Below are 26,553 nucleotides of genomic sequence, written 5' to 3' on the forward strand. Positions count from 1 at the left end.
GAGAGGGAGAGGGAGAGGGAGAGGGAGAGGGAGAGGGAGAGACACAGAGAGGAAGAGGATGAATTTGAGATTCTCATCATCAAGATTCGGATTGGGCTAGGAGGAGATCTGTTGCTCTCTGAGAACAACAGATTCTCTTATTGAGAATCCTTAAGGATATATGTGCATAGTGGGGTATTTTTAATTAACTCAATGCATCTATCTATGTCCTCTTTGTCATATGTCTATGTTTTTTATCATATGTCTATGTTCATCCTGTATCAATGTAAGACTGAGTTTTAAAGTATTTTCCTCTTAGCCACGTTTATTCATACACTAGTTTATTTTCTATTGGATTTTTTATTTACATTTCAAATGTTGTCCCCTTCACCAGTTTTACCCCCAGAAACCTCCTATTCCATTCCCTCTTTCCCTGCTTCTGTGAGGGTGTTCTCCCACCTACCCAACCACTCCTGCCTCCCTGCCCTCACATTCCCCTACACTGGGGCATCAAGTCTTCACAGAAACAAGGGCCTCTCCTCCCATTTTTGTCTAACAAGGCCATCCTCTGCTACATATGTGGCTGGAGCATGAATCCCTCCATGTGTACTCTTTGGTTGGTGGTTTAGTCCCTGGGAGCTGTTGGGGGGGGGGGGTCTGGTTGGTTGATATTGTTGTTCTTCCTATGGGGTTTCAAACCTCTTCAGCTCTATCAGGCCTTTTCTAAGTTCTCCACTTCGGACCCCATGCTCAATCCAACGGTTGGTTGGAAGCATCCATCTCTGTATTTGTCAGGCACTGGCGAAGCCTCTCAGGAGACAGTTATATCAGGTTCCTGTCAGCAAGCACTTCCTAGCATCAGCAATAGTGTCTGGGTTTGGACACTGTATGGGATGAATCTCCAGGTAGGCCAGACTCTGGATGCCCTTTTATTAATGTATGGGATGCATAAGGAGAGAAGACAGGCCTACTGACAAAATCAAGATATCCTTCAGGACATAGCTAAAAGTGTCATAATTTTATTCAAAACCTCACACAAATCCATTTGTAAGTAAATGCTGTGAAATGACATAGCTTTAAATTGATTTACTTTGATGTGACAAAATCATCTTATAAAAGACGTTGAATCTGGGCTTTTGATGTAAAATAACATAATTCAGATTTTAAAGTAACAAATCTTTTATTGATAGTAATTTATTTGATTCAATACAAGGTATCAAATATTATTTGCTATATGTTATAAATTAGATTTGAACCAAGAATAATTCATAAATCATTTATTATGACTGATTCATCAGAAAGCTCATTAATCACAATAATACAATAACCTTGAAGGAAACCAGAACTAGAAACTACAACTCAGCCATGGTATAGAGGAAGAAGAGAATTATGTAATCTAGACTTAATATCAGTATACATATGCCCATGTTTTCATCTGTATTCCTGATCACACCAGCTAATTCTTATAGTAACACTGACCAGGAGATGTTTCAACATCAATTAAACAATAACAAAATCATGTTTTCTTGAAAATAAATGAATCTGATGATCATTGCATTAAGCAAAAAAAGCTAAATAATTATCACATGATTTCTTTTGTATTTAAAATCTAAATTTTGGATAAAAGTGCATGAACATGAGGAATAAAAATATTGTCTTTAGCACTTAATTTTTAAGGTGTGTTACAGGTGTGCTCTATATTATTTCGTATAGGCACTAACTTGTAGGATGTGACAGCCTTAGGACTTTGGAGTGAATAGCAGTATTACCTTTCACAGAAGGTACAAATAAAAAGGTGAAATAAGGTTCCAAGTTTTAATGGCACGGTGATTCACAAATGGCTATGAAATACATTCAATATTAAGAATTCTCTATTATAAGATCTACTGTAGAAAAAAATGGGGCATTATCCAAGCATTAGTGTTACATACCTTTAATCCCAGCACTCTGGAGACAAAGGTCGGCAGGGATTTGTGAATTCAAGGCTAACTTGGTTTACAAAGAGAATTCCCAGACAGCCAGAACTACATAGAAAGACCTTATCATAAAACAAATGAATAGCACATAAAAGGAAATTATGGCAAATAACAGAATAAGGACTTTCTCTAGGATTCATTACCAAACTATACTGATAAAGTTACTAGGATTATAAGGTATCATGATATGTGAGCTGGAAAAAACAGAAAAAGGAACACGCCTTGAGATGCCAACCTTATAGAAAGCATGAGTTGGTTTATGAATAGATGACTTTACATTAAAGCTTTTTATGCTCAATAATCTTAAAGAAGTGTATATTGTCAAAAAGGAAGTCATATATAAAAACTGTTCTATACCGCACATATTAGAAGTTTACAATAGTCAACATCATTGAAAATTACAATACTGGAAACATAAATTAACGGAATTTAAAATACACATTTATAAAGGTTGTTTGAGGATTTCATATTTCGTCTTTTCATCATATTAACTATCTTTTACCAAACTCTTCCCAAGTCTACATCCTCCTTCCATTCTCAACTAATTTGTGACCTCTCAATCAAGGCCAATTGTGTCACCAAATATTCTAGGATGAATGATCTTCCATTGTTCTGTGGTAGACTTGCCAGGAGCTATACTTGTAGAGAAAACTCACCGTTCCTCTCCAAAAACTAACAATTGTAAATAGTTCCTAAGCATTCTATATATCTATATCTATATCTATATCTATATCTATATCTATATCTATATCTATATCTATATCTATATGTATATGTATGTATGTATGTATGTATGTATGTATGTATGTATGTATCTATCTATCTATCTATCTATCTATCTATCTATCTATTTTATGCACTCATACACTATCTCTGGCTCTTACAGTTTTACTTCCTATGTTCATTCTACAATGATCCCGGATTCCTTCGAAGTGAGGTGGAGTATATATTTTCCATTTTGTACTGGAAATTCTGCAGTCTCTGATTCTCTACATCTTTTCCTGTTGTGTATCTCTGTATTAATCATCTCCTGCAAGCATAGCTTCTCTGATGAGGATTGAGAGATGCCTTAATCTATAGATATAGAGATAAGCCTTTCATAGTTGGTTTGAAGTTATGTCATTTTTACAGAATAAATGGGTCAGTTTTTGTTTATAGTACATAGGATCTGTCTAGCCATATGTGCTTGTGAAGAATAGTGCAAGGAATTATGTGGAATGGACTTAAATCTAAACAGAAAGTGGTTAGTTATTCCCATCACATTAATACCACTAACGCAAAAATGTCATGCTTAAGAGAGGTTTTTGAAGGCTTTGTTTAAATTTACAGAAAGAGATAACTTACAGATTGACCCAGTATATTTCTTCATTCATCTCTGACAAAATACGCCACAGCAATTTTGAGAGCAACAATTTATTTTAGCTCAAAGTTTTCTAGCATGGAGGAAACCGTGGTATATACAACATTAGGAATGATCTTGTCTGTAGTGTCAAATGCCTCAGGGAATGCTCTCTTAAATCTGTGTGGCTGATGCATGCTCCATTTACTATAGCAGTGCTCTATCTCCCAAGGTCCCAAAATCTCCTCAAACAGTGAAATCAGCTGACATGTAGCACTTGCAAGCAAAGTCTTGTCTTCATATAGCTGAGGCAATGAGAGCCACTAAATCTACTCCCAAGATTTACTAAAGAGTCAGGCCCTGTTTTAAAGGGAAGGTTCTTCTGTGGCTGTTCTTGAATGTGGAGCATAACTGGACAAGAGAGGACTGCAAATAAAACAAATTTTTAGTCATGTTTTCTAAAGAAGGCAGAATTATTGTCGTAATATCTAGAGTCCGTCAGGCCATACAAAGGGTGAGACAAAAAGGAATGTGTGTTTCAGAAGTGGATAATTTTAGTCCTTTGTGCAGACTATAGTCAAGGACTTTCCTATAATACTTGTTACTAGGTCTTCAGGTGAGTAAGGCAAAAGGGTGATGGTTATAGAGGTCATATTTTCATCCAGAAATTTCAAGGTATTGGAAGCAATAGTCTCTCTATGATTAGCAAAGTTCCCGAACATCAAACTTCCAAGACAGGTACATTAATTATAATAGAATGTGCCACCTTATATATGAAAATATCACTAGTTACATAGGGCATATTCTCCACACTTGTATCAGCCTTGTCAGTTGTGTTTGCAGTAGACACATGAGAGGCTGTCACATGGGGCCACTCTCTTCTCTTAGAGAATATAGATATACACATATTCTGTCTCTTTCTTTCAATGTCCTGCAACAGGGGAAAGATGCTGTGACCTGGGTGTCCTGGCTCTTTTCATGCACCTCTTGTCTTGGCTCATATTGATCTGTTTTCCAAATACCCCTTTCTTTCATCAATCAGTTATTACAGAACCTGGAATATGGGACCTTCTTTAAATGCTCCCTTCATCCATCAATTTTTCAGCAGTGTAACTACTCTGGTATTAGGACCTGGTGCCAATATTATTTACTCATAGTAATAAACATGTGTTATTTTACACATCTATTCCCCCTAGGCCTCACCATTTGAATTTATATTTCCTCAGGGATGTGGGTCTCATTCTTCATCTTGTAATGTCCAGTACAAATCAAGTTGTTTGGTGGAGACACAACAGAAGAATAAACAATGATAATAATAACAATATCTAATATTTGCTCAGTTTTCACAATGTGGAAGGTAGTATTTTAATTTCTTAATCTGCATTAACTAGGTTGCCTGAAAACTCCTTAAGAAATGCTACCATTTTCTTTTTACCAGTTAAGAAAAGGACACTGAACTACAGGAAGCATACGTAACTTGCTCAATGTTGTACCTAATCTAGGCTAAGATTGTCTACTTTTAATTGGAATGCAGAGAAATTTTTACCCCCCTCCCTTCTTTCTTTCTAAAAGGTTAATAGAAACAAGAGGTTTTAAGAAGAAAATTTGGGATGTATTACATACAGGCATGATTCATGATCAGCCAGTTCAGTTGATAAAATATTCTTAGAAGTTGCAGTTTGGAAATAATTCAGGAAATAATTTATTTTAATTCCACAAATGTATAGGAATCGATAATAAGGACACAAGGTAGCAATACTGCTTCACGTTTTTTTTTTTCCTGCAATCAAACTTTACATTTATCAAAGGAACTTAACAGGTGACCCCTCCACCAACAGGCATCAATCAGCAGGCTACATTATAATGACTTACATATGTGACTCTCTATGAAAGCTCATGCTCAGACATACAACTCCCTGTTAGTCCACTCTCACAGAAAGCATGAACTATGTTGCTTTTTTTGCTCCCACCAGAGGCTACTCTCATGGGAAGATATTTTAAATACATTGTGAAACATATTATGTGCTGATTTTTGTTCCTTACCAGCTAGTTCATCAAAATCTGATAGCCCCGAGTTCTGTCTGTACACTTTAACCATACGACTTCTTGCATGTTTTTTTTTTTTTTTCCTTTCCCCTATGACTCTTATTCTTCAAAGGGGTGAGAACAGTGCCCGTGTCAGAGGAGAGTTTCAAATATTGGAAAAGTTCCTTGGCAGTGGCAGTGTAATACACCATGTGCAGTTGTATACCTGATAACAAGTTTACCATTTCTGTTCTTGGTTAATGGCTAGACGTAACCAACTTAAAATTCTAAATAAATAATATGTAACATGGTATCAGGCAATTTACCTTTTCACTATATTCCAGAAATCAATTGCCTTTTCCTGAATACCATTGCTTATCAGTTCTGTAGTGCATGATGTCTGCCATATCAGATGCGTCCTGTCTTAATAATTTTGCATAGGATTAGGTAAAGTCCCTGAGTACTATTTTCTGTATATTTCTCATCTGAGGTGGACGCTGAAGCAAAGATGAAGTCCATCACATACACCTTGTTACATTTGGTGACTACAAAGTTGGCAGTTGGTAAGCACCACACCAGGGGCCTCTTCCTTAATGTTCCATTTGTCTATGACTAAACCATTCGATTATAGGAAATGGTGAATGACTGCTACTTTGGACTACTGAAATCTTTCTCTCTAAATATTGGCAATGTATTGGCAACCCACAGACAGCTATTAAATTTGTTTAGCATGATGGCTACTATATGTTTTCCCTGTTAATTTTACCAACAATGGCCTTAGCTCATACATAGTTAACCAGCAATACTCTAGGGAGAAATTTAAAGAAGTAATAACAATTTTTTGTTTCTATTGTTTTTTCAGACTGTTTGACCTCCAGAAGGACCAACACCAGATAAATTATGAATGTTGAACAAGATGACCTTACATCCACAGCAGATAATGATAGGTCCTAGGTTTAACAGGGCCCTATTTGACCCCCTGCTTGTGGTGCTGTTGGCTCTTCAACTTCTTGTGGTGGCTGGTCTGGTTCGGGCTCAAACCTGCCCTTCGGTGTGCTCTTGTAGCAACCAGTTCAGCAAAGTGATTTGTGTTCGGAAAAACCTTCGTGAAGTTCCTGATGGCATCTCCACCAACACAAGGCTGCTGAACCTCCATGAGAACCAAATCCAGATCATTAAAGTGAACAGCTTCAAGCATTTGAGGCACTTGGAAATCCTCCAGCTGAGCAGGAACCATATTCGAACCATTGAAATCGGGGCCTTCAATGGTCTGGCCAACCTCAACACCCTGGAACTCTTTGACAATCGTCTTACTACCATACCGAATGGAGCTTTTGTATATTTGTCTAAACTGAAGGAGCTCTGGTTGAGGAACAACCCTATTGAAAGCATCCCTTCCTATGCTTTTAATAGAATCCCTTCTTTGCGCCGCCTGGACTTAGGGGAATTGAAAAGGCTTTCATACATCTCAGAAGGTGCCTTTGAAGGTCTGTCCAACTTGAGGTATTTGAACCTTGCCATGTGCAACCTCCGGGAAATCCCTAACCTCACACCGCTCATCAAACTAGACGAGCTAGATCTTTCTGGGAACCATTTATCTGCAATCAGGCCTGGCTCTTTTCAGGGGTTGATGCACCTTCAAAAACTGTGGATGATACAGTCTCAGATTCAAGTGATTGAACGGAATGCCTTTGATAACCTTCAGTCACTAGTGGAGATAAACTTGGCACACAACAATCTAACATTATTGCCTCATGACCTCTTCACACCCTTGCATCATCTAGAGAGGATACACCTCCATCACAACCCGTGGAACTGTAACTGTGACATCCTGTGGCTCAGCTGGTGGATAAGAGACATGGCCCCCTCCAACACAGCTTGTTGTGCCAGGTGTAACACTCCCCCCAACCTGAAAGGGAGGTACATCGGAGAACTGGATCAGAATTATTTTACATGCTATGCTCCCGTAATTGTGGAGCCCCCTGCAGACCTCAATGTCACTGAAGGCATGGCAGCTGAGCTGAAATGTCGGGCATCTACTTCCCTGACTTCTGTCTCTTGGATTACTCCAAATGGAACAGTCATGACCCACGGGGCATACAAAGTGCGGATAGCTGTGCTCAGCGACGGTACTTTAAATTTCACAAATGTAACTGTACAAGACACAGGCATGTACACATGTATGGTGAGTAATTCTGTTGGCAACACCACTGCTTCTGCCACCTTGAATGTTACTGCGGCAACCACTACTCCGTTCTCTTACTTTTCAACTGTAACAGTAGAGACTATGGAACCTTCTCAGGATGAGGCACGGACCACAGATAACAATGTGGGCCCCACTCCAGTGATCGATTGGGAGACCACCAATGTAACCACATCTCTTACGCCACAGAGCACAAGGTCGACAGAAAAAACATTCACCATCCCAGTAACTGACATCAACAGCGGAATCCCAGGAATTGATGAGGTCATGAAAACAACCAAAATCATTATTGGGTGTTTTGTGGCCATCACACTCATGGCTGCCGTGATGCTGGTCATTTTCTACAAGATGAGGAAACAGCACCATCGGCAAAACCACCATGCTCCAACAAGGACTGTTGAAATCATTAACGTGGATGATGAGATCACTGGGGACACGCCCATGGAAAGCCACCTGCCCATGCCTGCGATTGAGCATGAGCACCTAAACCACTATAACTCTTACAAATCTCCCTTCAACCACACAACAACAGTAAACACAATAAATTCAATACACAGTTCAGTGCATGAACCGTTATTGATCCGAATGAACTCTAAAGACAATGTACAAGAGACTCAGATATAAAACATTTACAGTTACAGAAAACAAACAATCAAAAAGACAGTTTATTAAAAAAAAAATGACACAAATGACTGGGCTAAATCTACTGTTTCAAAAAGTGTCTTTACAAAAAAAAACAAAAAGAAAAGAAATTTATTTATTAAAAATTCTATTGTGATCTAAAGCAGACAAAATTATGTGTATTCCTCAGAACCTGTTTTTGCTGCACTTACTATTTTCCCACACCTCCTCCCTCCCCTCCCCAATTGCCATATTTTTCATAGATCTCAACTCCCCAAAGAACTGGTCTAGGAAATTTTGTAAGAATTCTGTTACACTTTGAGATTTTTATGGTGAATTCTAGTGGTGAGATCCAGTCTATTTTGTCTCTCTCTCTCTCTCTTTTTCATTTTTTTTTCTTTTTCCTTCATGCCCTTATGAAATAGTCCAATGGGGAATGCAATACTAGAAATAGATTTTTAAGAAAGAATGAGGTAAAAATGCAAGATCTTATATTTTTCATGTAATGACCTGTTCTGTATTTATGAGGAGGACATTCTGTGGAGAAAGAAAAAAAGTAAGCAAACAACAGATTAATTTACATATGAGCATCTATAAAACCCCATGACTTTTAAAAAGCAAACTCTAGAACCAGAATTTGTAGTTCAAAAGCTTAAAATAAGATTATAAATAAAATATTGTTGGTTTTTCTGTACCTGGACATAACTCATTTGTAATCTGGTTCAAATGTGAGAAACGTGAAGGTAATTAGATTCCTTGTTTTCTAAGAAAGATAACACTAATCTTTTAATCACAGCATCATTTTCTACAGGTCTGTGCTCTTTTATTTGACTTCAGTTACACATCAGCATTCAAAGATGCTAAGATATTCTTGTCTTCTCAATAGGACTGCCCCTTGTAAAGCTTTCAGATGAAAAGTTAACAATTTACAAACCAAATGTAATTCAAGGAGGGAGAAAATACCAGTATGATATATTTGATCCCTTCTAAAGAAAACTCCACAGACCAGATGAAATAGTGCTACAAAAAAGGAGTCATTCTTGATTGCTCACAGTTGAAAAAGAATTTTGAGTTCTGAGTGTTAGCAAATTTGGTTCAGTTCACTGAAAATTATCACAGAGCTAAAATGAGCTAAATGGTCACTTGGCTGATGTGGATCCACAAATAGCAAGGACTAGTTCCTGCCCTTGCATCGTTTCCAGGGATTATGCTCACTGTATTCCTAAGAACTAGCACTAAGTTTTTGGCTTTTGGGTAAATGGTAGTGTCCTGGGAGCTCTAAAAATTGCAAAATATAAAATTATTAAAGAAGCTTCCTAAATCATTGTTTCTCACATAAAGTGGAGACACTTTTCTCCTTCAGAATACAGACTCCCACTTAAGGTGGGCATACCGTTCTCCTTTAGAATACAGACTCCCAGGAGTGTAAGAAGTCATCCCAATGGAGCATCATATGAACAGGAAACAAGGCTGATGAAATCAATGATAATTTACCAAAGCTTTCTTTAAAGGAGCTGTGGAAATTTTAGCTAAGAGGACAGAAAATAACTTCCAAAAAGAAAGAAAAAGCACTGGTGTGAGTGTTTGCATTCTCTCAATATTTTAATATAGTATGGGTATGACCTTTATCTTTATGTCTGTGGAACAATATATGGACACACACACACACACACACACACACTCACTCACACACACATGGCTTTCTCACTGGCTGTGAAATTTGTATTCTCCATCAAACTGAGAAGGCAACCAACGAGTGACTGAACTGAGGAAATGGATGAGAACTTCCATTACTTCTAGAGTCTAGACCTCATGCCAGTTTTTGTGGTCTCCAGGTGTGAAAAGCCAATTATTTCTAGCAGTATATGTTAGTAAAATGGAAGGAAGAGTTAACAAATGGATGCAAGGACAGAAAAGTTCTTCGGTTACACACCCTTCAGGTTTTTTTTCTTCTATATCCCCTTCTTCCCTTTTTCAAAAACTTAATTTACATTTGCAGTTGTGGTTCAGTAGACAGGGGCAAAGGAAAAGCATGTATTTACTGTCATTTATTGTGTATTGAGTACATTTAATGCTTCATATACATGGCATAGCAGTGGGAGCATATACATCCAAACAGACATACACTCATACACATACACATTTTGAATATAAAACTAGTTCTAGTCCAAAGAAGGGGACACTAATGAGTGAAAAAGTGGTCTTGTCTTCTTTACTTAACGCTATTCTTGGTTTGTGTTTACAAACTTCAGCCTCTTGACTCTTTCATATTAAGCTTAGTATTATTATAAGGTTAGACCTAAAATGGTCCTAATCATTGTCTACTTGGCATGGCTAAACAGTTAGACAAATTGTACTAAATACAACAAAATAAAACAAACTACAAACAGACAAACCAAAATCATCGAGGACAAAATACAAACTATGAGATACATGCAACCGGAATATTATAGTAGCTCAAAAAACACATTTCAGAAATAAAAAACATTTATGCAAGGTATAAATTAATCAAATTGAGTTATATATCAAAATCAAATGTTGCACAAACAGTTCTTACTGCAGCTATAAGGATTAAGAGTGGAGTGCTATAAAGTATAGATATATTTTAAAGGAAGCTGAAGTTGAGTCAAAATCTCTTCTGTTTAATGTTTCATACATTTTTCTCATAGGTTTACTAAAGACTTAGTGTACTAGAGAAATATCCTGATTTTCTTGATGAGACAAATCCTACATGATCACTTACATATACTTGCATCCAAACAAGTTCCCTGTATATCCATCTTTCCATCCTACATAAAGGCAACTAAATGAATGGGTGACTCAGAACAACAACAAAAAAGAAAACCACCAAAAGTATAATAGCATGTAAAAGTGTGTGTGTGTGTGTGTGTGTGTGTGTGTGTGTGTGTGTGTGTGTGTTTGTGTGTGTGTATGTGTTTGGGGGGGTCATATTTTCACAGACATTTCTGAAAAAAAATTACATACTGGGGATCAAATCTTTATTTTTAACTAAGACCAGAATCTCAAATTCTTCACTTGTGGCTAATGTATGTAAATGCACATACCTTGCTAAAATGTTGAAAGAAATTGGGTATCTCAGATGCATAGATATCAGTATAACTTTAAGAACTTTCTCTTGCATCCAAAAAATTTGGAATCAATGATCTTTATGTATAATGCTTGATATAGGTCTCTGGAACCAGAGATGAGTAAGGAAGAAAATTAATGCTACTCCATGATAATTCTCATCCTTATAGTCAGAGAAGCAAAAATCTGGGTTGTATTTAAGATACTTAGACTAGGATATTATGAATAAAATCATACCAGGAAAGAACAAAAGAAGTGTTATTACCTTGTACTGTGAAAGTAATAAAGCATTTTAATAGCAGGACTTAAAGAAATATTAGATACATTTTAGGTAGTTTAAAATACACAACCTTTCCAAGGTACCAAAGTAGGAAAAAACAAACAACAAAACCAACTCCCCAGTCTATCTTCTTTCAGAGTAACCATAATGGTATTTAGATGAATGGAAACCTTAGATAAATGTCTGCAAATATGTACTCTGAGGTAACATAGTTTTTAAACATTGCATTTAGTTACAACTTGCTTCATCTTACCTGCATCAACAAGAATTCTAAGTTAATTCTCTAATTCACTATCACCGACATAACAGTAATGCCTAGGATATGAGTCATTTTCTGTAGGAAACCAGTTGTTTCTCTTAAGATACAGTACCAGAATGTCCAATCTCTGAAAAATAATTGACCTGTTTCTCACAGTATATACATCTAATTTCTTGATTAGAATGAGATACCTGCACATCAGATTCTCTTGCAGAAAAAAAAAATATTTAATAAGGTTAAAAGGATTCCATCCAAAAGCTGAGATACCTAGTATTTCTCTTACTTTAATAAGATAGAATCAGGATTACTTTCTACTCTCTGTTGGGGTTTGAAACAGCTGTGAAACTGTTGTTTCTCTATATTCTACCAAGATAAAGAACGAGATACATCTGGCAGTGGGAGAGACAAAAGACATTTTCTAAAATTAATATAGCATACTGTCAATCAGGACCTAAATATAGATAATGAATGAAGCATTCTCAGAAAGTATGCCAGTTCATACCATATTATTTCCTAGGAAAAGCTGCCAAAACTTCTGAGACTTCAACCTTTCTTAACATTGAGAAATACATACAAACTATATTTAAAATTGTATAGTTCAATTTTATAGCAATTTTCAGCAGTAGTAACACAACTGTTCACTTTTCTTTTGCTCAGAATAAATCAAAAAGAGGAAATAGATGTTTTATTGACAGAGACAATGAGTGAAGCTATTTTGAAAAAAGTTTTTAGTATTAAAAAACTGTTTGGCAAAATTTATTGTGTGTACTACATTATCTATATGTCCTCTACATAAAATGCATAACCCAAAAACCCTGGAAAGAAAAATAAAAAAAAAAAAAAAAAAAAAAAAAAAAAAAAAGCTCTTATTTTTTATATTTCCTTCATAATTTATTTTCTTGATCATTAATAGTTTGTTTGTAGCATATGATAAGTAATTCACCATTTTACCCTTGCAAATACCACCAATTCTAGCTTTATTTGATTGCAAAATGTAGTATGTTTATCTTATTTGTATTTGGTAGGCTACTTTCCCTCTTTTTAAAGACTGTAGTCTCAGTGGAGAAGTTGAAATCCAATCTGATTTATGATTTCTGACACGGAAAACTTTATAGCATAGCCTCTTAATTCAACTATGGTTTTGTTATCATGATGGAAACCTATCTGACCATTACTTCCTTATCTATGGATAAAACAAGACAAGACAAAACAAAGCAAAACAAGACAATAAAAAACAGACAAACAAACAAAAAGATTATTGTGAAAATCAGTTAATCTCCTTACTTTTCCAGACCACCCACTAAAAAACAGTAAAAACATCATGAAATCTAGTAACAAATTTTCAAGGACATCTGCTGGCTTTGTACCTTGTATAGTTCTCTATGAGAATTATAGATGAAGATAAAAAGGGAAAAGGACAGAAATATAGATGGAATAAAAGCATATATGGCACTAAGATCCCACTCACTGTATTAAAGTATAAACAAACTGTTATTATATACTTTGTGAAATATACTCTTTGACCTTAGCTCTATAAAACTTTTAAACATATAATTTGTAATACTGGGGACATATGAGGTATTTTTTTGGTAATGCAATAATTATAAAAATTGTATCTTTTATTTATTAGATATTTTCTTTAATTACATTTCAAATGCTATCCTGAAAGTTCCCTATACCTTCCCCCCACCCTGCTCCCTACCCACCCACTCCCATTTCTTGGCTCTGGCATTCCCCTGTACTGGGGCATATAAAGTTTGCCAGACCTAGGGGCCTCTCTTTCCAATGATGGTCAACTAGGCCATCTTCTGCTACATATGAAGCTAGAGACACAAACTCTAGGGGTACTGGTTAGTTCATATTGTTGTTGCATCTATAGCGTTGCAGACCCCTTCAGCACCTTGGGTTCTTTCTCTAGCTCCTCCATTGGGGGCCCTGTGTTCCATCCTATAGATGACTGTGAGCATCCACTTCTATATTTGCCAGGCACTGGAATAGCCTCAATCGAGACAGTTATATCAGGGTCCCTTCAGCAAAATCTTGCTAGCATATGCGATAGTGTCTGGGTTTAGTGGCTGATGATTAGATGGATCCCTGGGTGGGATAGAATCTGGACAGTCCATCCTTTCCTCTTAGCTACAAACTTTGTCTCTGTAACTCCTTTCACAGGTATTTTGTTCCCTATTCTAAGGAGGAATGAAGTATCCACATGTTGGTCTTCCTTCTTCTTGGTTTTCTTGTGTTTTGCAAATTGTATCCTGGGTGTTCTAAGTTTCTGGACTAATATGTATCTGGAGGATATCATTCTTAGTGAGGTAACCCAATCACAAAAAAAGTCACTAGATATACACTCACTGATAAGTGGATAAAAATTGTATCTTAATGAAAGTTGTACAATTCCTTCTAGGCAATATTGTTATTTCTAGTATTAAAATTTAAGTGTTACAAAAGGAGAGCGGGCAGGGTAATACAAGTTTGGGATTCATAAGCCCTCAATCAGGTAACTCAAGTTTAAAAGGTCTCTGTGGGTGATTGGACTCTTGCAAAGGGAACTTCACTTAATTTGAACCTAAACACATCAGATTACTCTGAACTTGCATCTGAAACACTCTGTAGTCTTGCAAACAAAGCAATCCGAACAAATTAAAGGCAACCTTTATGTACCCCAGGGCAGTCTGGTTTTTAGTTCATAGTCTTACCAATGGGGGAGTGCATTTTACCCACAGTGTTGATTTCTCAGTAAGGTTTCACATTTTGGAAGAATAGTATCCAATCAGAACCTGTCACTGTTGCTCACTCAACATTTAATTATGGAGTCTTCAGCTCAATGTTAAATAATTTATATATGTGAGTTAATTATGTGGAGGTGGTAATTCTACTTGCCTCAGAGAATAGCTTTTCGTTTCAGTGGAATGAATTTTTAAATACATAATAATTTAAAAATAGAAGAATAAATAACTAATAACTGGCAAATAGATCAGCAGATAGGTGGCCACACAACATTAAAGCAGACACTCAAATGTAGACAGAAATTGGCTTAAAAAGCTCCACTGAACTAGCTTGCTCCCAATCTAGAGAGTTTCAGGAACAGCAGAATACAGCAGTGAGTCCTGTCTGCTGAGCTTCCCATGGAAAAAATAAATTACTATAGCAAGGTCCCATCTAGGAATCAGACACTTACAGTGCTCCAGAAGAAATCCCCTATGGAATTTAAGAAATCAGCACTAATTCCTGATTGGCAAGATCTCTCCACAGGCAAGCTTCCAGCTTCTCTTTCCCAGTCCGAGTTGTTTTGTTGTTACTTTTTTACTTTATGTTTTATTTCTATGCTTATTTTGTATTGAAGATAAACAATAGATACCTCTGTGGGAAATTGTTCACCTTCTAAGTGTTCTCAAGGATATAGCACCCTTAACATCTGCTTGATATTTTTTTCCTCTCCTTATTAGAGTTAGAAGATGGGTTCTGGAGAACACTCGACATAAATACACTTACTGGGTGACAACTGATGCTACTTTCTGAGTCAGCTTCCTGGCGATTTCAAATATCACATGACGTATAGATTTTTATATTACAGGAGCCTTACCGGAGGCCTTTCACCCACTACTCCTGATATCAGTTTAATGATTTCTAGACAGATAAAAGTATGCCAAAATGGTTTGCTCAGGAGAAGAGATGATAATAAGAGATGATATTACCTTTTGGTAATAAGCTTTCTTAGGAGAGGAGCCTGTGACAACGTGAAGCATGATTGGCTCTTGAGGTAGGAGAGCACTATCAAGGGACAGCACATTTAATCAAAAACAACCTGTGTGAGACTAATAGGAACATAAAAGGTTTACTGATAAAAACTGAAGAAGAACATCATTGGAGCACTAACATCAAGCAACAGTAGCAGGGATGTCTGCCACTAACAGCACGGCAGAAAGGCTCAGAGGAGATCTTAGAAAGTCTCCCAATGAAGGTAAAGTGCTGTACTTCTATATTCTTTCAGGGGGTTACCAGAAAGTTCCATACTATGTCCTTTACTCTGGGGCAGCCTAGGTGACAAGGAGCATGAAGAAGCTGGCTAGTATGTAGACTTGTGCTAGAGATTCTGAGGTCATAGTACATCACAGTTCCTTAAATCTGTTGCAAAGAAAACAGGGAGTTGGGGCACCGTCCCTGTGTTGATACTTGGTCTGACACCTTTAGGTTCTTGGAATCAGCTAACTTAGAGCTGATCTTAAAGATGTAGTCCCCTGTTTGGAGGAAGATATAATATTTTAACATTATTTATCAAAAGGGTACTTCCAAGAAGATAGAAGAGTTTATAATACTGAAAAATCCTTAAAGGATATGACTGTATTAACTTTGAAGAGTATGCTATCATATGTTTTATGAAAGATGGGTACAGATACATATAGATTATAGGTGCAAGGTAATGAAATAAAAGTGTCATTGATTTTTTTTTATTCGTTCTATTTTATTGACATTTTCACAAAAATTTTATCAAGTTCAGTTATGAGTAAGTTCTGAAATTGTGTAATTATTTCAAAGGAATTATTAATAATCACTATAAGAAGTAATTGTGAGCTAAAATATATATACATAAAATATAAAACAATAAAAATTTAATCTTTAAAAATAAAATATCAACAATTAGATTAATTCTAGACATAATATAGGGTCTTAGAAACTATAGTGTTAATTTTAGGCATTCAGAAGTTAATTCAAATATAAACTGCATTTTAGGAGTATGCAGATGTAGTTCAAACCAGAGAATGCTTAATAAGCATTTACCAACACAAAATTGGGTGTGGTACATACTGCCCATAAACCCAGCAATACGAGGTAGAGACAGGAGGAACAGAAATGCTATGCCATCCTTGGTTACATAGGGCAGCCTAAGTTAAATGTGACTCTGCATCAAGACTTAAAACACAAAATGGTTTGTATTTTATAGAAAAGGAAGTCCTTTCATTTGCACTTTCATCAATTCAAACTTGAAAAAGTGAGAGCCAAGTCAATTGAATTGTCAAAATGTCCCTCAATACCACATTTGCTAGTATGGCACATAGTGATGGGTTAAAGTCAGAAACACAGAAACAAAGACAGGTCGGTCCAATAGTACATACCTCTAGCACAAGCTATTCAGAGATTGAAGTAGGAACATTATGTGATCAAGGTCATCCTTCACATTTTAATCAGAGTGTATGCGTTAAAATATAGAATAAATACTATAAAACCTGCTTATGTACATATTATGTATATGTCAATATATTTTAAAATAAGTATAATGAAAGAAACCGTAGAAAAGATAGGGAAGTTACTGTTAAAAATACAAAGAAAACATTTTCTGCTAATAGAACAAATTCATATATATATATACATATATATATATATATGAATTCTACATACAATAAATATGATTGGTATGGGTAATTCAGTATCAGGCACTATTTGAGATCTTGATACACTCATCAAAGTAAGTCATGTCTGTGGCAGCAAGATAAGCAGTTGAGATTAATTGACCTAGTTTTAGCACTCACTGAAAATCTTTTTCCCAGAAACACTTCACTCCAGATCAAATTCCTTTCTAAGCACCTTCCTTTCTGATAATGGTCACCTTAATATCCTAACCCATATTAGTATGGCTGTCTCATTGATTATGGTGATGCAATATAATATTAACTACTAGTAATCAGTGGGTTCCACAATTATCATGTTTGTTAAATTAGACTTAATTTATGTGTACATCTCTCTGTCTGTCTGTCTGTCTCTCAGTCAGTATTTCTCTCTCTCTCTCTCTCTCTCTCTCTCTCTCTCTCTCTCTCTGTATTTGTTTGTTTGTGTGTGTGAGTGTATATCTATGTAGATATACCTTTATGTGTGTAAAAGGAAGACCAGAAGGGTGTCTGGTTCTTTGAAGTTGGAATTGGGCTGTGTGCAGCCCAACATGGGGCTTGGAAACTGACCTTAGTCTTCTTCAAGAACTGCAAATGCTCTTAACTGTTAACTTACCCTTTCAGTCTCGAATACTCATTTCTTTCTTGAGATAGGTCATGACAAGTCCAAAGGATAGAAATATCCAATTCTTTAGGTTGGTTTTTAGACAACATACTGTAGTTTGTCAGATGAAGAGTAAATACTTCTTGCCCTCTAGGAAGAGGTAAATTCTAGGTTTACTAGCAATCATGTTCTTACAGCCGCATGCATCACCTCTGGTTTTACAAAACTCTTTAATACAGGCATGGTTTCTTCATGTTTAGGGAAAGGTAATTAAATGTGCTCTCCCTACAAACCAGAATTAGAAAGAAAATCAAGGGCAAAGTGAAAGTAAAAAGTAGAGCTTCCAGATGGCTATGGCACGCCTTGATTTAGAAATGCCATATATTATTCAGAACAGAAAATTGTGAACACTTCTCTGAGAATATTTCCTCTCTTGGGTTCTATGAGATCATGTTCTCCTGGGAAATAGGCTTCTCTGTGGAGATATATTTCTTGGTCATTGATGTTGTTTTCACTCTTGTTTGTTCAAGTTCACTGCTGAAGTTGGTAAAGTCAAAACCTTTGAAGATCTGGACCAGTTAACACCTGTTTGAAACATTTTTTTGTAATTAAATTTCATTGAGTTTCACAGTTTCACAGACATTCAAATGGAAGACATTATGGTATGACTACCATTCAGAGATGAAAATAAATCAATCAACACTATTTTTGAAACAATTCTTCAATTTTAGGCACTTTATTTTTAGAGCTACATTGTGAGTCACTTTTATATTCTAATCAAATGTCATTGATGGATATCTCTGAATAACACATTCACTAAAAAGATCATATTTTTGTGCCTTTTCTTTAAAAAATTCCTCATAACTCCATACTTCTGTAATATTTTAGTATAAACTTCACATAAAGTCAATAAAATTTTCAGTTTTTTCTCAGAATAAGATATACTACCAAAGCTGTCTAAAGTATTTAAAATATAACCCTTTAAATTGTAAAATATGTATTTGACTTGCTTGAAACATGCATATGATATATGCTATAATCCAAAGACTTAACTTTTAAAAGTCAGAGATTCAAACAAGTAACATAGAATACAAAATATTTAACTAACTCAAAACTATTTTTGACAAATCAAAGCCTCTATATTTTATTAGTTGTTGTTTTTATATTAGCAAATCTTTCTTTTGCTAACTAATTTAAATTAAAACTATTATAGTAAAATATTAGATGACTTAACAGATTACTATAAACTACCACTAATTACTAAATAAATAAATAAATTAGTAAATAAATAAATAAATAAATACAAGTGTAACAAAATTAAGAACAGACCACTAGTTAGAGACTTTGTAATATTGAACCAGTAGCCAATTTTAAATATCAACACCAAGGTCATATCTTTTCACTTAAAGTATAATGAGTCTTCTATTTCTGAGGCACTCATTGAATGTTCCATGCCAAATTAAATGAAATAGTTCAAAATAAAATCAGTAACCTCACAGTTTTTGTATACAATCTTTTGAGCTTTTGAGCAAGGAAATTGTTGAAAGAAAGAAAAAAAGAGTTGGAAGCTAAGAAGAGCTGTTAAATGCCATCTTCTGGAAAATATACAGCTACAGCAATAATGAACTTTCAGGAACTGTGAATGAATGCAGCTTAGAACACAAGGATGTAAGAAGGGTTCACAGGATCCTAACTACGCCATAGGAATAGATTCATAAAAATGGATGGGGTTGCTAATGTCTTTACTTTTGTACTAGTGGTTATACCACCAGAAATAAATGATTCTTGTAATCTAGTGGTTATTGAGATGACTGGTAAAGTCAAAACACAAGTAACCAAAAATTATGAAACCTGGAAAGTGACAAGAAGAGAGTGGATTGGTATTTAAATGATAAGGAGGTGGGGAGAGAAATGTGAATTTATTGTATAAATAAATGCAACTGTCAAACTTATTTAAAATTAGTTAGTTAAAATAGTTTGAAAATTAGCTACAACTCCACTGTGAAAAGCTTGATCAAAGTATTTAAGAAAGAAAACCAATGAATAACACAAACAGACAAGTAGGTTCTGAGCTTTAGTCCCAAGGAAAATATGAGCAGAGGGATTCCAGTTTCTCATATTTACTAAACAATAGAAATACTGAACTGGAAGAAAAGTAAGATGTTAATAGCTGCGGAGTGATGAGTGTTCCCTGAAAGAATTAATAGAAGTTGACTTCTTCCTTAGATTATTGGTGAATGGAGTTTGAAATCGCATTAGAGGTGTCAACACAGAAACTTTTTTTAAAATTGGCAGTATTAACTTTAGAGCTTGAAATATAAAACTTGCAAAGAAACTTGATAATTTAGGGAAGTATCCAGTTTGCGATACAAGAATTCAATGGGGGAAAAGATAACTATAAGAAATAAGTACATTTCTTAGATGTGAAGAGAAAGGGGAAATTATAGATTTTAAATGTACTGAAGGCAGTTGAGCCTTTATGGGAAGCATTAAACTTTACCCTGAATATTTTATTTTTAATAATTATTATTATTTATTTTGTGAACTCAGAGTTATATGAAGTTAAAACTGTAAAAGATTACAGACTAAAAGAAGAAGTCAGATGACATAGTTAATCATTTAATTATGGATATGATAACTACAGTGATGTGAAATTGCATAGTAAGTAGTTGAGAATGCAATGTAAGGGACTTTGTTCTAGGTTAAGCTTTATTTCACCTAAATTAGTGAGATTTATATTGTTACTAATAGTCCCCTAAAAAAGATTAAAGTTCTTCTATGACACTTTCATATGTGTCTTGAATGAATGTCTCACTTTAGATAGGAAACTAAACACAAAGCAAATAAGGACACCCACCAATGTGGACATGCATTTTATTGGGGTTACTCATTGGAATGTGAGTGATGCATTACTTAGAGTACTAAAAGTGACTCAAAGGCACCTGAATCACTAAGCTCTCCTTGGCATGGATGACACAAAAGCTGGACATAAGGAACTCACTGCAAAATTTGCAGGCAAGTAAAGTGATTTGAGTGTGTATTTGTATTCCATATATATATGAAGTGTATCTGGTCAGTGTCACACTTTTGAAGGCTTTGAATTGTTTGCTTCTTGATCACAAGGAGTTCCATTTCAAACATCCTGAGACTTGACTATCTTCCTCATCCAACATGAATCACTTTATGTCAGAGAACATTATAGCACAAAAAGGAAGTACTCTGATTCAAAAGAAAGTACATTTTATTTAAAAGAAAATAGGAATTTTTTGAAGAGATAAATACATATTTTACAATATTTAGATGAGAACTTAGATTGATAGTAAAATAAAAATTGGTGATATTAAAATAATTTACAACTTAATTAAGCTTGAAGATATAATAGAAAGTACTTATGAGGCTTTAAAATAAAAATCTATGCTACTTTTCTATAAAATAAAAAATGTATAGATAAAGTAGAAAAATATATATTAAAATGTAAAGAAAAAATTCTGAGGAGTTTTGGGTGTTTTACATATCCTGATGTTTTTAGCAATTAAAATAGTTTGAAGGAACAAGAAAAAAATGTTTTTGAAAAGTTTCCTGCATGGCTAATTAATATGACTTAGGATGTTCTTTCCTCTCTTGATATATAATAAATTAAGAAAATTTCCATTTAATGGAAAAACAATGAAACAAGAAATTTAAAATACTGTGGAGCCTATTACAGAAATGAAATTAGATTATCATGCTTTAAATAACTTATTAACTTATATTATAAAAGCTTAAAGCAAAGTGTCTTAGCACCCTTACAAAGCAAACAGATAAAGAATATGACAATTGGGCAAAAGGCAGGCCTTTCAACTTGTAATTAGAATATATAAATATTCTAAGTAGCATACTATGGCATCACCATAAAATGAATAAAATATGTGGAAATCTTAGATTCATTATTAATCTAAGACCCAGTGATCTCTTAACATGCATTCATAATTTTTCAAAGAGAAACAATATTAAATTATTGAGTAAATGACTAAGATCCCTCATCTATTTTTGCATTAAATAATAGTATATAATCTCTTCTCAGAACTATAAAGTAGAAAATATATTTATAATAAATAGTGCATTACTATAGTACCAATAACTTGTTGCCAAAGAGCCTTGTACAAGGTACTCCTGAGTTGCAAATTAGCCCAGAAGGATTTTTAATCTCTCTTTCTCTCCCTCTCCCCCCTCTCCCCCACCTCCAGATCCTGTCCAGTTTTATCTAATGCAAATGTAACTTCATACAAACAGTTGTGAATTTTTAAGGATGTGTCTGAAAATATCCAGAACCAGTTTTCCAAATGAAGACTATAATTTTCAATATTGGATTGATTTCTATCCCAGCAGATGATTGAGTCAGAATAACTACTCACATTAAAGGAAATAGAAGAGTCATTATAACTTCTTTTTGATTGTCTGTCCTACAAGGTCTAAAATCTTGAAGCAAGGCAGCTTGTCCAGTTGGGGAAATAGACAAGCAAAGGTGGGTCAAAAACATATGTCCAATACACTTTTCCTGTCTCACAGTCAGCATCACCCGTTGTCCCTGCATAAGCATGTCACACCAATCAGTCTGGAAGCTAGCAGGATCCTTCAGTATCCCAGGGGAAACAAAAAACAAAAAACAAAAAACACACACAAACATGCCCTCTTCCCTGTATTAATACCTGATCAGGATCATGCCATATACCAGTAAGTGTATCCTTCCATTTCACCTAGACATAAGTATACCTAGTTGTAAGGTTCCATAGACACTTAGGAGAGAGTTCCTTGGCATCCAAAGTTTAAAAATTTTAAAATCAAAAGAACATGATTTAAATAATTGTGTGGGGTATAGGGATATAACTCTCCTTTGTTTGTTTCATGAAGATATTATTTTAAAGTACAACCATACCTTGTCCTTGAGAATAATAAAGAATCCCAGTAATATAGGTAACATTACAAAACACTTCAAAAGCTTGATTGTAATAGCTAGTTCCATTATCTGTTTTAATCTTTCGAACAACCAGCATAGAAAAATAATGTAGGCAATGACTAATTACATTTAGTTGTTTCTCCTGTTAAACAAGTAAATTATCTTTTCTTACCAAAAGTTGAAAAAGATATTGCCTTTGATGCTTTTCTGGAACAGCTACTCCCCAAAATTTTAAAGTTCATCATATAAGAGCAAAGCCTTGTAGTAAAATGGCTTCAGAGGGATCAGCTAATAAAATACCACCCATATAATGAATATACACTGGCCAATTCAAAGACCTAACTTCTTTTATTGAAGAAGCTACAAACATTTTTACATAGTGTAGGGTTATTAGCCATTCCTTGATGGAACATTTTTCAATGATGTCACTCATGGGCTATCCAAAATTACAAGCAGGCACACCAAATGCAAACCTTTTATAATTACCAGGATGCAAAGGAACATTATTAAAAAATATCTTCCAAATACATAATAATTCTATATGCATTTCCTGAAATGGTTTCTGGGGTAGGCAAGCCAAGCTTCTGTTATGCCCCTACAAGTTGCATAGCCTCATCAACCCTTCTCAAACCCTGCAACAATCTCTACATGCTGAATTTTTTTTCTTAATTGCAAATATGTATGAGTTAGAATACTGAACCTGCAATTGTACTGCAAACTTCAGCCAATGGAACACTGGCAGTTTAACTATAAGTTTTAAGTTTTCATTGCAACATCAGAGCACACCCATAACTTTACAAACCAAAACTCAACCTTCAAAAAATCCAATCTCTGTAAAACACCAAGTGAATTACCCCCATGCTACAAAGTTTGGCTGCCTGTTCCTGCATGTGACAGTGCAGCATCTAATAATCTCACCAAATAGACACTGCCCTAAATACTGTCTTTTATAAATCTGGTTTCTAGGATAAGAATTATGTAAAATATTACCTAATTTAGAGGCTTGTTTCCCTGGGTTGGCACATGCTACATGTTGTTGTCTGAATGACTCCAGCCCTGAGTTACCAGTTTTAAGTCAACTTTCTGTTACTAAATGCCACAGACAGACCTCACTTGGGTCTCCAATCTATGGTCAAAACTCAGGTTCGGTTGCAGGTGAGCAAGGATTCAGCGAATGACAGACAGACCAACATGAGAGAGCATGTAATATCTGAATGTAATTTGTCAAATGGAGCATCAAACTTTTATACAGAATAAAATAGGGAAATTAGGTGACACATCGTCAAGGTACAAATGAGGTTACTGGATGCTTAATGACTCTTACACAAAACAGAAGAATGTAAACACAAAGACTGGCAGGAACTGGGCAATAAAAAAACTGAGACAAAGTCAGCTCTATCTAAGGTCAGCTATAGTCTTAGAAGCCAGGTGTGAGGTCTTTACACTCCCAGGGCAAGGGCTTTCACACCCAAGTAGTGGTTCTAATTAGGGAGTTCAGTTCTAGTTAACCTTCTCATGAATAATGCAATACTCTAAAACCACAGCCCTTCTAATTCCTAAACCATTGTAAATTCCTGTCTATGGGAGCGACTTGGCTTTTATTCTAAGTGATAGTGTGTGTGTGGGGGGGGGTGGGGTGGGGCTTTTCTACTAATAAGCAATGTAGTCTGCCATACATAATTATACTAAGAATTCTAAACTTACTNTGCTAAGCTTACCTTGAGATTTCTAACTCTATGTAGTAGATAGTAAAGCCTGATTTCTTTCACTATCTTTCTTACAAAGGAGGCAATTCTGAATGTCACTGAATAGGCAACATTCTTACTGAATTCCAAGCCCAGGGTCGGCTCAAGGACTACCTAGGGCATTGGTGAAGGCCAGGAAGCAAAGTTCAATTTTGCTTAGGTATTTGGCAAGTCATTGTTTGGAGACACCTATAACAAAACAATACTGAAGGGAAGCACACAGATGCTATGGGATGCCACAGTTCCAGGAGACTAAGTTTCCCTGAAAACTCTTTGCCTCGGGGTTGCATCCAGGCTTTTGGCCTGTCATGCTTGTCACTACTGGTGTGGATGTAGCAACTAAAGTTGCAAAATTTTAATCATACTCAATAACTTATAAGACAATAATCTATAAACAAAACATGCAGAACACATTTATACTTTTAAAACCAGTCAGAAACAAAAGTGAAGTGGCTTCACACATGCTGTATATTTAGATTGGACAAAAATTCTTACTTTTTTTTTCTAGCTATAGTTTCAAGATGGGAGCACCTTGTCACTGCTGAACCCAATGACTACACTCACAGAGACATTTCTAGGAAAAAGTGACCGGTTCCTTTACCATAGAAGCAGAGAATCTTTTGGCCTCTTTAAGAGAGGCCTGTGCAGACAATCAGCTCCTGGCAGGGCTTCTCCAGCTCTGTTTGTCTCCTAGCTATAGGTGCAGGGATCCAAAGGCTAACTGAGACTGCTTTATCCATTTTTTTGTTAAATGAGTTAAAATTAAATCAAAGGTTGAATGACCAGCAGATAAAGTTTTATCCATTTTTTTTTCTTTTGAACATGAAACACAGAACATTCAAGCAACAAAGGAAAACACAGACATAAATTGACAGACATGGACAGATTGGTGCACCAAGGACAGACAATAGACAGAGAGGGAAGAGAATTAGATAAATGTCCCACCAAATGAACCCAGATATTCTACCTAAGGGACCCAGGACTAAGCATTCCTCCAGTAGAATCCAGAAAGGAGGCAGGATGTCTCCTGTTCTCCAGTACCTAGGGGGGCTCTGAAACTGTTTATGTTAATTTTCCTTCTCTTTTGCCAAAGCATCCTAGATAGGCAGGGAGGACTGATTTTCTGAAACCCATTCTCTCTCATGTCTAGGGTGTAAACTGTCTCTAGTCATGGTCCAAAGACTAAAAGCATCTATGAGGATTATATTCACTTCTCTAGATTTTAGCATACTCTAAACATATAAATAAAGCACATTTTACAATGACCGTGTCCTCCTACAAGGTTTATTTACCAATGGCACAAATCTTCTTTACTTTCCTTTGCGTGTGCTTCCAGTTCCCTCAGTGTCTTTCACATGCTTACTGGCGCTCCAACCTTAAGGCACCATCTGACAAAGCCAGCTCACTCAGTCAACAAGTTCTCCAGTGCAGGAGTGAGGATTAAAGAGAAAAAAAGACTATTAGACAACGTTGTAGCATGACTCCAGCCAGTTCTGAGACGGAGGCCTCTCTTTTCATATATAACCTAGGAATTTCATCTATAGATTGTCTGATAGTAAAGAATTCTATCGTATGCTAATGGAAATCATCCAGAACTGTGAGCAACAAATCCTGCTGACCAAAAAAATAAAGGTAAGAATTGGGTACACATGGAAACAAACAAGAAAGTAATGTTAAGGGTCCTTCAAAACAAATAGTAGTCCCTACCTCTAAAACGAAAACAAGTACTATGACTTATCTACAGGTTTTGATTTTTGTTCTTTTTTGTTGTTGTTCTTTTTTTTTTTCCCCCTGCAATCTACATTTGGGTGTATTTGCTTCTATCTGTTGCAGCGTATTCAGGTACTCTGCTAAGTTGCTTGTTTGTAATCTCTCCAATTTCTTTGTGAAGGCACATATTGCTATGTATTTTCCTCTTAACACTATTTTCATTGTGTCCCACATTTTGGGGTTTGATGTTTCTTCATTTTCTTTGAATTCTATAAAGTCTTTGATTTTTTTTCTTTATTTCTTTTCTGATCAAGATGTCATTGAGCAGAGAGTTGTTTCGTTTCCATGAGTATGTGGATTTTCTGTTGTTTTGTTGTAATTGAAGTCTAGCCTTAGTCCATG

At 35.5% G+C, this 26,553-nt stretch overlaps 1 protein-coding gene across 6 annotated transcripts in view; it reads left to right on the forward strand.

Moving 5' to 3' along the window:
* Lrrc4c (leucine rich repeat containing 4C) overlaps positions 1-11,001 on the forward strand; it is a 1,191,813-nt gene extending 1,180,812 nt beyond the window's left edge. For 5 of the 6 annotated variants that reach the window (XM_021194266.2, XM_029536201.1, XM_029536202.1 and 2 more), the window contains one exon: positions 6,182-11,001. In XM_021194266.2, coding sequence (XP_021049925.1) covers positions 6,224-8,146 — 1,923 coding nt within the window. In that variant the 5' untranslated portion in view covers positions 6,182-6,223 and the 3' untranslated portion in view covers positions 8,147-11,001. Of the gene's footprint in view, positions 1-5,862; positions 5,883-6,181 lie in introns of those variants that run through there. The other variant, XM_029536204.1, reaches the window with a different exon arrangement.
* The last annotated feature ends 15,552 nt before the right edge of the window (positions 11,002-26,553 follow it).

The sequence above is a fragment of the Mus pahari genome, chromosome 3 (assembly GCF_900095145.1).
Source record: "Mus pahari chromosome 3, PAHARI_EIJ_v1.1, whole genome shotgun sequence".
In the NCBI taxonomy this organism is placed as follows: Eukaryota; Metazoa; Chordata; class Mammalia; order Rodentia; family Muridae; genus Mus; species Mus pahari.